Source organism: Anabrus simplex, chromosome 6 (assembly GCF_040414725.1).
Source record: "Anabrus simplex isolate iqAnaSimp1 chromosome 6, ASM4041472v1, whole genome shotgun sequence".
Classification (NCBI taxonomy): Eukaryota; Metazoa; Arthropoda; class Insecta; order Orthoptera; family Tettigoniidae; genus Anabrus; species Anabrus simplex.
In genome coordinates this window covers 297,065,420-297,079,326 of record NC_090270.1, presented here as the reverse complement: position 1 = coordinate 297,079,326, position 13,907 = coordinate 297,065,420, and the positions used below count along the sequence as shown (strand labels likewise).

The window sequence follows — 13,907 nt, the reverse complement described above, 5'->3', positions numbered from 1 at the left end:
TAAACTACCCATACGTATGCAAATTGTGCATTCATATGCAAGGAGCATTGGTCTCTTGTAGACTGTATTTAATAAATAATTTAAAAATAACATGAAAATAAAGGAAATTTCCAAAATTAATATTAAAAGAAGGGGGAGACATAGAGAGAGAAGCAGCAAAATCTTACCAGCACTTTGACTGGTGCTGCCACGCTTGTGAACTAGGGAAAGGCATGCTTTATTTCCGAGTGGTGGAGTGCTCAGTCAAACAGTTCAGCAGGCAGAACTCCATTTCTAAATTTATTCTGTATGGTTGTTGCTAACCTGTTTATTCTTACTGACTATGCATTCTATCTCCACCACTCGGAACAATGCAAGCATTTACCCTGTCTTCCTGCATGACTGCACCGGCTAAGGTGCTGGTAACTTTTTGCTGTTTGTCGCTGTAACCAAGAACCTCACCTTGGGAAATGTAGATGTCCTGCAACCTTACCCTATTACTCACACAATATTGTGTTATTTCAAAAGTTGTGCCTGTAACAGAATGCTCAAACGGTTACCTACCAAGAAATACACGTAACTCGTATATAGTTCAACCCATACGCGTTAAAGAGATGGTTATATTATTTAATCATGTAATGTGCAATTCATTGAATCCTATGTTTGTTTCAGTCACCTCATTCAATTGGTCTGATGTGGTGGTTGCTGGCTCGTGAAGTTCTCCGCTTTCGAGGTTCTATTCCTAGAGATGGAAAGTGGGATATTGTTGTAGATCTTTTCTTCTACAGAGATCCAGAGGAAGTAAGTAATATTACACTTTTAAGTTTTCTTTTGTTTTACTTTTTTGTGAGGATCACATTTAACAAGGTGTGTTGTATTTTATCTCAGGCCGAGAAAGAAGAACAAGCCACCAAAGAGGTTTTGGCTGCACCTTTGAAGACAGAGGCACCAGAATTTGCCTCCCAGCCAACTGAGGTTTGGGGCACTGAGATTGTAACCCCAGTGGATCCTGCTGGCACGAGCTGGGCTGAAGATGTACCAGTGGTAGCAGCAGCACCTGTAGCTGGAGCAGCTCCTGTGGCCACATATGCTGCTGCAGAAGACTGGTCTGCCCAGGTACGTTTTATTGTCATTCATTGATTTCAGTAATCCTTACAGAAACTAGTTTTACATGCCCTATGATCTACCCTGTATCAGTAATATATCATGAGTTCCAGAGGAGCGGCATACGTCCATATTTGGCCAAATTCAGATTTTCAGTTTCAGTTGGTTTAAGTCTTGTCTTGTGAGAACAGTGATATAAGGTAAGGGGTATATAAACAGTGAAATATTCTTGGGAAATTATGACATAAGAAATTTTGTTTTGAATGCAGAATAAAGGTATAACTTGCACTATGTCAGCTATCATCTGTAGTGACAAGTCACTTTTCCCTGGAGCTCACGATATTTTAGGATAGAAAATCTCTTACCATATATTTTCGCATGATCATAACACTTTATATACCAATATTTTCAAGTAGGGTGCGTCTGTTACGCTGGTAATTTTTTAATGTCAATATTATTATTGCACAAAGAATTAATTTATAACTAAATTCTCTTTGGTACAAGTTGAAGGTGCACATATTACTTGCGTATATACATCAAAATGAATAAAATTGTCCAAATCAAAATTCATAATTAATTTTAACATTTCAACGACCTTAAGTCAATTGTCATTGATTTGCGCATTAAAGTTAAGATATTACACTTACAAGAAAGTTTTCATTGTTGTGAAACACAAACCTAACAAAATGAAACTTAAATTCTCCCACGTTCATGTCTACAGTAATCATGTAATGAGAAACACGTGCAACTGTAAATTCCAGAACAGCCGATACTTCTGCGAGAATACTTACTAAACACGAAACCGGAAAACCTACATACCCTCCAGGTCATGGGAGGCCCACTTGAGGTGAAGTACAAGGGTTGCAAGCAGCGCTGTATCTAATCCTAAATTTCCTAATACCGGAACGTTCATTTATGTATTATACCAGACCAGAGGAATTGGACCCATGGCCACACATGGCTGGTTACATGACAATGTTATGAAATAAGAGCGCATTCATATCGATGTTTACCATTGATAAGAGCAAATATGAACTTTTATTCGACCGGGTGAGTTGGCCGTGCTGTTAGTCGCGCAGCTGTGAGCTTGCATCCGGGAGATATTAAGTTTGAATCCCATTTTTGGCAGCCTTGAAGATGGTTTTCCGTGGTTTCCCATTTTCACACCAGGCAAATGCTAGGGCTATACCTTAATTCAGGCCACGGCCGTTTCCTTCCCACTCCTAGGCCTTCCCTATCCCATCATCGCCATAAGACCTATCTGTGTCGGTGCGACGTGAAGCAACTAGCAAAAAAACTTTTATTTGTAAATTAGATTCTCAGAGACACATTCTGTCTCTGTTTCCCTGTGTGTTCTGATACTAGTGTGTCCCTGGTTGCAAGGATTTGAAGGCCTTACCATACAGAAAACAAGTGTGTGCGGTGCTGGTATTTCCCGGTGACGTAGCTGATAAGGGATAACTACAGCCTTACATATTTCAAATGCGAACTCATAATATGTCACAGGTGAGTAAATTGTACACTGTCTCGCACCAAGTTGTCAAACTGCCGATAAGCCCTAATTTGTACGGATACCGGTATTATTTATTTATTTATTTATTTATTTATTTATTTATTTATTTATTTATTTATTTATTTATTTATTTATTTATTTATTTATATGTTGTGTGAAATCTTGCAAACCTAGCTGTGTTGCTAAACTGCTCATAAGCCATATACATATTTAAATTGCGCATTCATATGCAATTTACATTCCAGTTCCATTTACTATTTCAATAGCTTCTTGAACAGATTTGAACGTGCGATGATTGTGCAACTAAAGGTTAAAATCAGGGCCCTCATGAAACATCTTTCACTAATGTTAGTAGTAAGAAACCAATAATATTAACTAATAATATTAGTATTACATTTCATAGAGGTATTAGCTAATAATATGGGTGGCAGTTAGAGACCCTCTTCTGAGGTAGCCCTACCCGGGGAGTGGCGCCGATGTGAGTCCCAGAGCACACTGACCAGGTGTGTAACATCTGGTGTGGGTCCCAGTTCAGGGTTACGAGTGAAGACCTCAACGGCATCTACGGCGGAGAAGGTGGACTTCGGTACGGTAATGCTCTGGAAAAGGAGGCAAATGTTACACAAATGCATATTATTAATTTATAGAGTATTTCACTCTCAATTGATTTACTGTACTTACCTCAAATAAAGGTCCATGTACGTTAATTACTGTACTGTATTAACTGCAGACTGCACTGCCTTTGCAATTCTGCTCATCCTTTCCCCAGAAGAAGGTTACTGGTAGGTGGTTAAAAACTTGTGTAATATATTCTTTTAATATACAGTAGGTAGTTACTTTCTTGGAATGGCTATAAAATTATCTAACATGCAATATTTTCTCTGAATGAAACATTTTAATTACTACTATTGTACATGTATTACACCTTTAACACCAATTTATTCCAGATGGAAAACTACACAATCACTGCTTCCTACCAAAATAGTCCAGAATCGATCTCTGTTTACATTTCTTATTTCTTATGACCTCTTTGTTTTTCAAGCTATGAAAATTATTTTCACCCCCCTCTACAGGACAGATACCTGCATAAAACATCCACTGCTGCACTTTCCCACCATGGCATTTATCTCCTTTGAATGCCAAAGTCTTGCTGGGCAACACTCTCAAACAGTCCAGTTTCATCTAGGTTAAAAATGTTCCTGGATTCATAATCCTTCGTCAGCTCCTGCAATCTTCTATCGATCCATTCTTCCACAGTTTCATCGCTAACTGAATTAGATTCCCCACAAACAGTTTTATAGGTTAGGTTATACCTTTTCCTAAATCGGTTGATCCAGCCATTGGAAGTGCTGAGATTTTCAATGCCAAGAAAATTTGTCACTTTAAGCGCCTTTTCCATTAAGAGCACACCATCAATTGGAATGCCTGCGGCTCTTGAAGTTCCAACCCAACTTTTTAAATTTTTTTTCAATTTTCTCGTATTTGCAGTGTGACGCATACTTCCTTTTCTTCGAGTTTGGTCCGTATTCTGAAGCACTTGATGTAATGCTTCCTCTGTTTTTCACAATTGTATTCAGTGTGAATACAGAAAGCTGCAATTCGCGTGCCAATGAAACGTGTTTTGCAGTACGAACCAACCTTTTCTAATATTCTAACTTTCTCATCCATAGTGAGTTTTTCTTTCCTTCTTTTTCCTTCCATTATTAGCATGAAAACAATAAAGCAATAACAAAGAAGGATTAACAAATACACACGACGGGAAAGGAAGATCGCGGAAATTCACTTTGACTGCTCGACTTACGTAACAAGAACAAAAAAACGTAACAAATAACAAAAATAATTTTGACGAATGACAATGTAACAACAAACGCAAGTGTAAAACAATAACTGTGAAATAACGAACTCGGGCAAGACAAACGCTGAATCACTTGATAACGTCTCCTCCTTGTGGCTTGTACTGTACTTAAGCAATAAATCAAACACCTGATATCTCCTCCTTCCTCTTATAATTTGCAGTTTTGTTTGTTTACTTGCATTCAAAAGTCATAGAATTATGGTGGAATGTTTGTGTGTATGTGAGATTTAGACAGTTAATTCAACTTATTGTCGGATTTGAAAATAAGGTTTAGGACAGTGTGGAAAACACCTGATATCAAAGAAAGCGCTGTGTTGGTTAAGCGGAAGTTCAATACTGCGAGTTCTAAGAGTTCTGGTTGTTTGCTTTGGTTGTCATGCCATGGTTACTCAAAAGCGTTTTAGGTTAGTTGGCAACGTCATTTTACCTCGATTTTTTACACCTCAAACGGCTGGTTGTAGCGTAAATGGCAGGAAGCAAAAAATGGCGTGAACCTAAATTTGAGGATTTTAATACATCGTGAGCACAGCAAATCTCCGGGGACCAACAAGAAATGTTGTAGAAGACGGGAAAACGTAAATGCAGGCTAATACTGTACTTGGATTGTGTGAGACAAAGAAAACGGGTACAGGAAAGATTTCTCTGAAAGAAGGATACAGGCTGTATTACAGAGGAGGACCTGAAGCAAAAAATGGAGTGGCCATCATACTTAGATAAGAATCAAAGAATATGTGGAGTGTACAAAATGCGTCAGCGATAGGATGATGATGATGATGAGACTCCAGTTTGAAAATGGCATGAAAGATCTATTTCATTTGTATGCCCCACAAACGGGTTGCATAGATGAACATCTAGAGGACTTTTTAGAGGAAGTGGAGAGACAGACATTGATCGGACATCTAAATGCACAAGTTGGAATGGAAAGATAAGGTAAAGGAAGATGTTGTAGGGCCCTTGGGATATGGAAAGGTAAATCCAGAAGGTGAGTTGTTGGTGGATTTTTGCATGAGGAAGCAAATGATTGTTGGGAACACCTGGTTTAGGAAGAAGTCAGAAGTTTACAAGGTATGGTTGGGGAGACAGATGAAAAAGGACCGTGATTGATTATGTAATCATAGAGAAAGAACACCGGAAGAACCTTTTAGATGTTACAGTCATGCCTGAAGAAGCCTTTGGAGATAATAGATTTGTGATAGGAAAATTGAAAGTGGGAAAGATTGAAAAACACCCATTAAGAAAGAAAAGAAAGTATGGAAGTTGAATTAGAAAAGCATACAAGAAGAATTTCAAAGGGAAATAATATCCTTGGTACCCAGGATGGAGATGGGGAATGCTTGAAGATGAACGGAAAAGATTTAAGGAGGCACTGGTTGGTTGTGCAGAAAAGGTATGTGGTAGGACACCAGGAAATGTGAAAGACAAAAAGACACACTGTTGGAATGATAGGGTAAAGATTAAAGTGAAGGAAAAGAAAATGGCATGAAAAACATCTAAGACCGAAGAAAGAAGAAAATATGTGGAGGCAAAGATTTGACCAAGAAAGCAGTGGAGGAAGAAAAAAGGAAAAGTTGAGACTTGTTCATACAGAAATTGAGAGATGATTTACAGGGCAGCAAGAAATTACTGTATGGTATCTTAAGAAACAAAAAGAGAGATCAAGTAAACAACAGATTTGTGAATGATGAAGGCGGACAATATTAACAAAGCCAGAAGAAATAAGAAATAGAGTATTTTCAGAAGTTGTTGAATGTAAAAACTGATGCCAGTCATTCATTGGATGACCAGAAAAGGCAATTAGTTGATGAGGAAATGGTTAAAGAAATTACAATGAATGAAATTGAAATAGCAGTAAGAAAGATGAGGAATGGAAAAACTGCGGGGATAGATGAAAATTCAGTGGAGATGATAAAGGCAGCTGTAGACATATCAAGTTTTTAGGATTGACTGGGAGAATGAGGTGGTCCCTGAGGATTGGCAAAAAGGAATAATCATCCCAGTTTTCAAGTGGGGCGATAAGAAAGTATTGAAGAACTACAGGGGAATTACTCTAATATCCCATGTTTCTAAGATAATGGAAAGGATACTGGAAAGTAGGATTAGGTTGAGGGTTGAAAATCAGATACAGGAAAATCAGTTTGGTTTCAGAAGTGGAAGGTCAACAATAGAGCCCATTTTCATTACAAGACAACTTATGGAAAAGCAATGGCAGTGCGGGAATGATATAGCGATGACATTCCTCGACATTGAAAAGACATGATAGTGTCCCCAGGACTAAAGTTTGGGACAGTCTGGTGCAAAAAGGAATTGGGCAGGGATTAATAAAACTGATCATGGCAGTGTACAAGGAATGTTGTAGTTGCGTGCAAACACAAGTTGGTTCAAAATAACTAGTGGGCTGAGACATGGAAGTGTTCTATCGCCAATCCTGTTTACAATAGTAATGATGACATCATGAGAACAGCAAAAGCACCATATGGTGGAAGAGAATTGAACATCATGTTACAGTAGAAGTCCATTATAGCGAGAATTCACAACGGCGATAAATTCACTCGCTATAGCGGATTGTTGTTATATCCGTTTTTTTGTAAAAATCAGGAAATTATGGCAATTAGTTCGGTCAAAACTAACATCTTCGTGGATAATATCCACACTAAAGCTTACTTGTTTGTTGTTTTTCGAAATCCGATACTACGTGAAAGTGTGTGTTTAATATCATTCTGAAAAAATTATATTACAGTATTTCTCCTAATCCAAGACGACCACCACTTTTCCGTTCAAAAATTTTTAATGAGGCTTAAAAAGTGCTTTGTAAAATCATATGAATGTGTTTCTTATACAGTACGCATTTTTACACTCTTTGTAGACGAACATTGGCTTTAGTTATGCCGTATTTTTTTGCAACTGTACAATTATGCTTTATTTCAGCGGGTTTAATAACCATTAACTTAAAATTGGCATCATAATATCGAAGGGAAATCGTTGAAAATTTGCTGGCAATACACATTCCACGCGTCTCTACAATATGACGATCCATCACGAAAATATTCATGCTATAAAACTGTTACTTTCACTCAGCGTCAGATATAACTGGCTGCCGCTACACGCACGTCTTGCGTGCTGGATTCGGTCAACTTAAGCAGTTAGCATTGTATAGGTCTTAATCGCGGACTTTGAAACTCAACGAACGAGTTTATTGCACCGCGGTATGGCAATTCCGCCCTTGCATTTTTGTGCACATATCTCACAATTTCATCTTAGACTTCTTTAAAGCGTCCTTGTCGCGGGCCATTGAATGCATTTTTTGTGCAGTACGCATTTTTAAGCAATCTTTGTCTTCACGGTAACAGCGAATATTGGCTTTAGTTAGGCCTATGCCGTATTTTCTTGCGGCTGCACAATTATCATACATTTCCAAGTTTTTAATAGCCATTAATTAAAAATTGGCATCATAACATCGACGAGAACCCATTGAAAATTTGCCTGCAATACCTGTTCCACGTATATTTACAATACGACGATCCATCACAAAAATATTCCTGCTGTCTATAAAACTGAATTTTACTAAGCGTCAGGTACAGCAGACACGTTATAACTCTACTACTGAGTAGCCGTGACTTTTTTAAGAATTCGAAGGCTCGCATGTTTTGATGCCATTTTGCAGATTTGAGAAACGTTTCTGTAGAGGATAATAGAATGTTATTCTCTCTTCACTATTTCCCGAGATCCAGTGACGTTACTCATAGGCACTGTATAGCCGGTCGCCGCGGCTAGCACGATGTATGCTAAAGAGGCGGTCGTTTATTGTCAATGAGTTTTGTGTGCGTGCGCGCGGTGGTGAAAAAAACAGCATGGTTACTGCGGTAGTAGCCAGGGGTGTTCATTGCTATCAGGACGTGAATGCCAAAGACCCTTGATTTATCGCATTGGATTCGGAGAAATACATTATCACTCCAGAGGCTTCTATGGCAAGCATTTCAGTTTTCTTCTTCAAACTGCGTCACCTACCTAACCGTATATGTATCATGGAAACCTATTTGAAACGCATGTAGAGAAATGATAACCTCAATTAAAAATAGGAGAGGATTTCCACCAATCAATACTTATTTATTGTATATATTAAATTACAGGACCGGTTTCGACCTCATATTCAAGGTCATCTTCAGCTGAACCATACATACATATTTATATAATGAAGCTTTGATTAAGATTGTGGTGTTGAAGGAATGCCATATGATGATGATGTACATTTAGTTAGCGTGAACTGGCGTATATGTCATTCTGTACAATATTGCAACTGTATGTCTAAAATGTTGAAGGTCTTAAAACTAGTGTATAAAACACGTCTTTTCCTAAACTAACTTATATATATGTACAAGATAAAAACAATATATAAAAACACTTCATGCATATGAACATTCGTTCTTGCTTGGTGGTCAATACATCGACTAACTTCCGTATTTAAGTCTTATTCACAGTTGTGCACTTCAGCTGCTATTCTTAGAGTTTGTAAAATTGCATGGATAAAAGTTTTGTCTTCCTGTGCGTATGTGAGGTAAAACACTTTCAATTTAAAATAGGTGCCAAATGTATGGATGAAATTCAAGTAAAATATGTTCAGCTCTGCTGTGTGTGTTGCCCTTTTATTAGAACCAATTCATGTTGTCTTTTTGGCGTCCGTAAATTTGGATGACATTGGTTTCAAAGTAGTGGCTCCTTTCCCATTTGTAGCTGTGCAATGATGTTATGTTTATCTGTGGAAGATAAGATTGAGTATAAGTGATATTGTGTGGAGGAATGTCTAAGGGTTATGTGTGTGAATTGGAATATGTACTTACTGTTGTTGGTGTAGCTGAGTTGTGTTTGACGTGCGAGCTTGTAATGTACTACTTCGTGTTCTTCTTGGGCTTATACTAGCTGCTGTGAGGGGAAGGGAAGGAGGGGTAGGGAGAGTTGTTGTTGTGGGGGTAGAGATGGAGCTGGGTGTGTTGTTTGGTGTTTTTCTGTTGCTTGTTGCGTTCTGTTTATCGATTAACTTAAGGTAAGGGTTTTTTAGGGCGGGGATAACTGTATTGAAGATGATGTTAGTTTTTTCTGTGATTTCATTTATGTTGTAATTTGGATTGGTATACTGATCTAAAGTGATGTAAAATTCTTCTGTTATGTTGAGCAGGGGGCCTTTGGGGTTTATGTTTAGGATTTGCATATCGTTATCGATGTTTGTGAAACTGTGTTTATAGTCTGCGACATGTTGTCCTATTGAGGAAAAATGATTGTGTTTCACTGCGTTTATGTGTTCGTTATATCGGGTTAGGAAGTTTCTACCGGTACGTCCGATATAGCTGGTCTCGCAGTTATTACATTTGATGCGGTATACCCCTGAGTGGTTGTATTTGTTGTTGCTGTTGATTGTCCTGACATTGTGTATGATGTTGGTACTATTGTGTGTAGTTCTGAATGCTATTCTTAGGTTATGTTTTTTAAAAATGTATGTATGGTTCAGCTGAAGATGACCTTGAATATGAGGTCGAAACCGGTCCTGTAATTTAATATATACAATAAATAAGTATTGATTGGTGGAAATCCTCTCCTATTTTTAATTGTGCAATTGTCAATACGGAAATGAAAATTATAGATTACGATATCGTAGCCAACCAGGCAAAATGGAGCGCATATAGATTTCGAAACTTAAAGATCAAACTAACGAATGCGATTAAGAGCATTGTTTTTCTGAAGGAATGTCTAAAAAATGACCTAACACCTAAATTCCTGAGAAAATATAACAATAAACACAGGCACACCAAACAAACTCATAATACGCAAAAAAGAACAAACAAAATCTGGCTGAAAGAAGAAATAAAGTTTTTATACCGTAAAAAACAACATCTTAACAACGAACTATACCGAATACATTTAAAGGCATCTAACGAGTTACCACATAGCTATTGGGATAATTTTCAGCAGATCACGACAGAAAAAATCAGGAACTTAGCCACCAAAAAACAGAATACACTAAATAAGAAGTTAGAAGCACTTAAACAACCATCCAAACCAAACCCAAAAACCGAAACTCCGAACACGAACTCTCCTACCTTTCTCAATGAAATCACTGAACACAAATTCCACCCACCCGTAAAAAATCTCACAAATACGTCTTTTAACGAAATGGAAACTGTTATCTTGAGCAAGGGACCCAAGCACAATTGGGGTAACACATCAACTTTCCAGAACATTACAACTACTATCACCGAAATAGAAAACGCCATACAGAAAATCCCACATGAGCTACGAGACGAAGTCAGATATGATATTAAAAAAAGGCTCCCACAATATATTGACAAAATTCACAGTAACTCCCAAAATAATAAATCAACCAATAAAGTACCCATAAACAAACTCAAAGACAAGATAAAACAGAATAATCTACTAATAACGAAAGCCGATAAGGGCAATACCACAGTTATTATCGACAAAGACCAATACATATTGAAAACCAAAGAATGTTTTCAAGATAATACTTTCCTCATCAAACGTAAAGACCCGACCAATAACATACAAAGGAACCTTAAAACCTTATTAAAAAATACACACTTTCTTTTAACAGAAGTAGAATCCTCTAAACTTATAGCAATGAATCCTCAAATACCTACTGCTAAAGCTTATCCCAAAATACACAAAGACCATATTCCGATGAGACCTATTATTAACTACAGAGCAAGCCCAACCTATAAACTTTCGCAATTTATTCAACGATTTCTCAAAAAGCACTACGTATTCTTAGCTAATAAAACAGTACGGAACTCAATAGAATTTTGTAATAGGACAAAAGGATTAAAGATTGAACCGTATCACAAACTCGCATCATTTGATATAATAAACATGTACCCAAACATTCCCACAAAACGAACAATAGAAATCATTGAATCTAACCTAAAAAGTCATAGCAATCTAAGCACTTTGGAAATAGAAGAGTTCATTAAATTACTTAATTTTGCCATTAGTAACAACTACTTTAAATTCCATGATACTATCTATCAGCAACAGGGTTTACCAATGGGATCTCCCGCTTCTGGTATAATTGCCGAAATTTACATAGACTATTTAGAGCACACATTCATCAACAAAATAGACCATATATTTTTTTGGTGTAGATTTGTTGATGATATCTTTATTATCCTCGACAATAGGTCCACAAATGAAACTGATATATTAGATAAACTCAATACAATAGATTCCCATATAAAATTTACCATGGAATCCGAAAACAATCACAAACTGAACTACCTGGACATAACGACAACTAGACATGATGACCACCTTTCTTACAGAATATACAGAAAACCCACGCATACCTCAAATACAATTAAAATGGATTCCGTTCACCCCAACATACACAAAAGAGCAGCCTACTATAGCATGATACACAGAGCATTCAATATACCGTTAACAAAAGAAGATCTAAACAAAGAATTACAATTAATTCATGACATAGCTAAAAACAATGGATTCAAGAAAGACATGGTTAACAAAATCATTCATAAAATAAAATCCCAACCCAAAACCAAACTAACAAAAGCAAACGAACCCAAGAAAGACTATGCACTATTCACTTTCAATAATGTACACATATACCCCATAACTAATATTTTTAAAAAACATAACCTAAGAATAGCATTCAGAACTACACACAATAGTACCAACATCATACACAATGTCAGGACAATCAACAGCAACAACAAATACAACCACTCAGGGGTATACCGCATCAAATGTAATAACTGCGAGACCAGCTATATCGGACGTACCGGTAGAAACTTCCTAACCCGATATAACGAACACATAAACGCAGTGAAACACAATCATTTTTCCTCAATAGGACAACATGTCGCAGACTATAAACACAGTTTCACAAACATCGATAACGATATGCAAATCCTAAACATAAACCCCAAAGGCCCCCTGCTCAACATAACAGAAGAATTTTACATCACTTTAGATCAGTATACCAATCCAAATTACAACATAAATGAAATCACAGAAAAAACTAACATCATCTTCAATACAGTTATCCCCGCCCTAAAAAACCCTTACCTTAAGTTAATCGATAAACAGAACGCAACAAGCAACAGAAAAACACCAAACAACACACCCAGCTCCATCCCTACCCCCACAACAACAACTCTCCCTACCCCTCCTTCCCTTCCCCTCACAGCAGCTAGTATAAGCCCAAGAAGAACACGAAGTAGTACATTACAAGCTCGCACGTCAAACACAACTCAGCTACACCAACAACAGTAAGTACATATTCCAATTCACACACATAACCCTTAGACATTCCTCCACACAATATCACTTATACTCAATCTTATCTTCCACAGATAAACATAACATCATTGCACAGCTACAAATGGGAAAGGAGCCACTACTTTGAAACCAATGTCATCCAAATTTACGGACGCCAAAAAGACAACATGAATTGGTTCTAATAAAAGGGCAACACACACAGCAGAGCTGAACATATTTTACTTGAATTTCATCCATACATTTGGCACCTATTTTAAATTGAAAGTGTTTTACCTCACATACGCACAGGAAGACAAAACTTTTATCCATGCAATTTTACAAACTCTAAGAATAGCAGCTGAAGTGCACAACTGTGAATAAGACTTAAATACGGAAGTTAGTCGATGTATTGACCACCAAGCAAGAACGAATGTTCATATGCATGAAGTGTTTTTATATATTGTTTTTATCTTGTACATATATATAAGTTAGTTTAGGAAAAGACGTGTTTTATACACTAGTTTTAAGACCTTCAACATTTTAGACATACAGTTGCAATATTGTACAGAATGACATATACGCCAGTTCACGCTAACTAAATGTACATCATCATCATATGGCATTCCTTCAACCCCACAATCTTAATCAAAGCTTCATTATATAAATATGTATGTATGGTTCAGCTGAAGATGACCTTGAATATGAGGTCGAAACCGGTCCTGTAATTTAATATATACAATAAATAAGTATTGATTGGTGGAAATCCTCTCCTATTTTTAATTGTGCAATTGTCAATACGGAAATGAAAATTATAGATTACGAAATGATAACCTCCTCGCTAAAAATTGACATGGGAATAGCTTTCCGAAATTTAACTAGACGGGAGAAAATATAAACTATCCTCTGAAATCGGTGATGTACCCTGCCATATCTTGAGGTGTATCACATTCTTACTTAATTTCAGTCTAAGGTATACCATTAAAATTAAGAGATTGTTCACATCAGCCTTTATTTTTAACGAGTTAACAACTGCTATTGGGTACGTTATTTACGCATTTATTACGAAAATGTGTTAAACTAACCTCGTAATCAATGACGCACCCTGTCATATCTTGAGGTGTAGGCCTACCTCACTCTTACTTCTTCTTATTCTTATTCTTGCGTTACGGCTTCTGT

At 37.0% G+C, this 13,907-nt stretch overlaps 1 protein-coding gene across 1 annotated transcript in view; it reads left to right on the top strand.

Moving 5' to 3' along the window:
- Positions 1-13,907, top strand: part of sta (stubarista 40S ribosomal protein SA) — a 59,393-nt gene that overhangs the window by 32,674 nt on the left and 12,812 nt on the right. The window contains exons 5-6 of the mRNA XM_067150470.2: positions 652-780; positions 868-1,095. Coding sequence (XP_067006571.1) covers positions 652-780; positions 868-1,095 — 357 coding nt within the window. The remainder of the gene's footprint in view (positions 1-651; positions 781-867; positions 1,096-13,907) is intronic.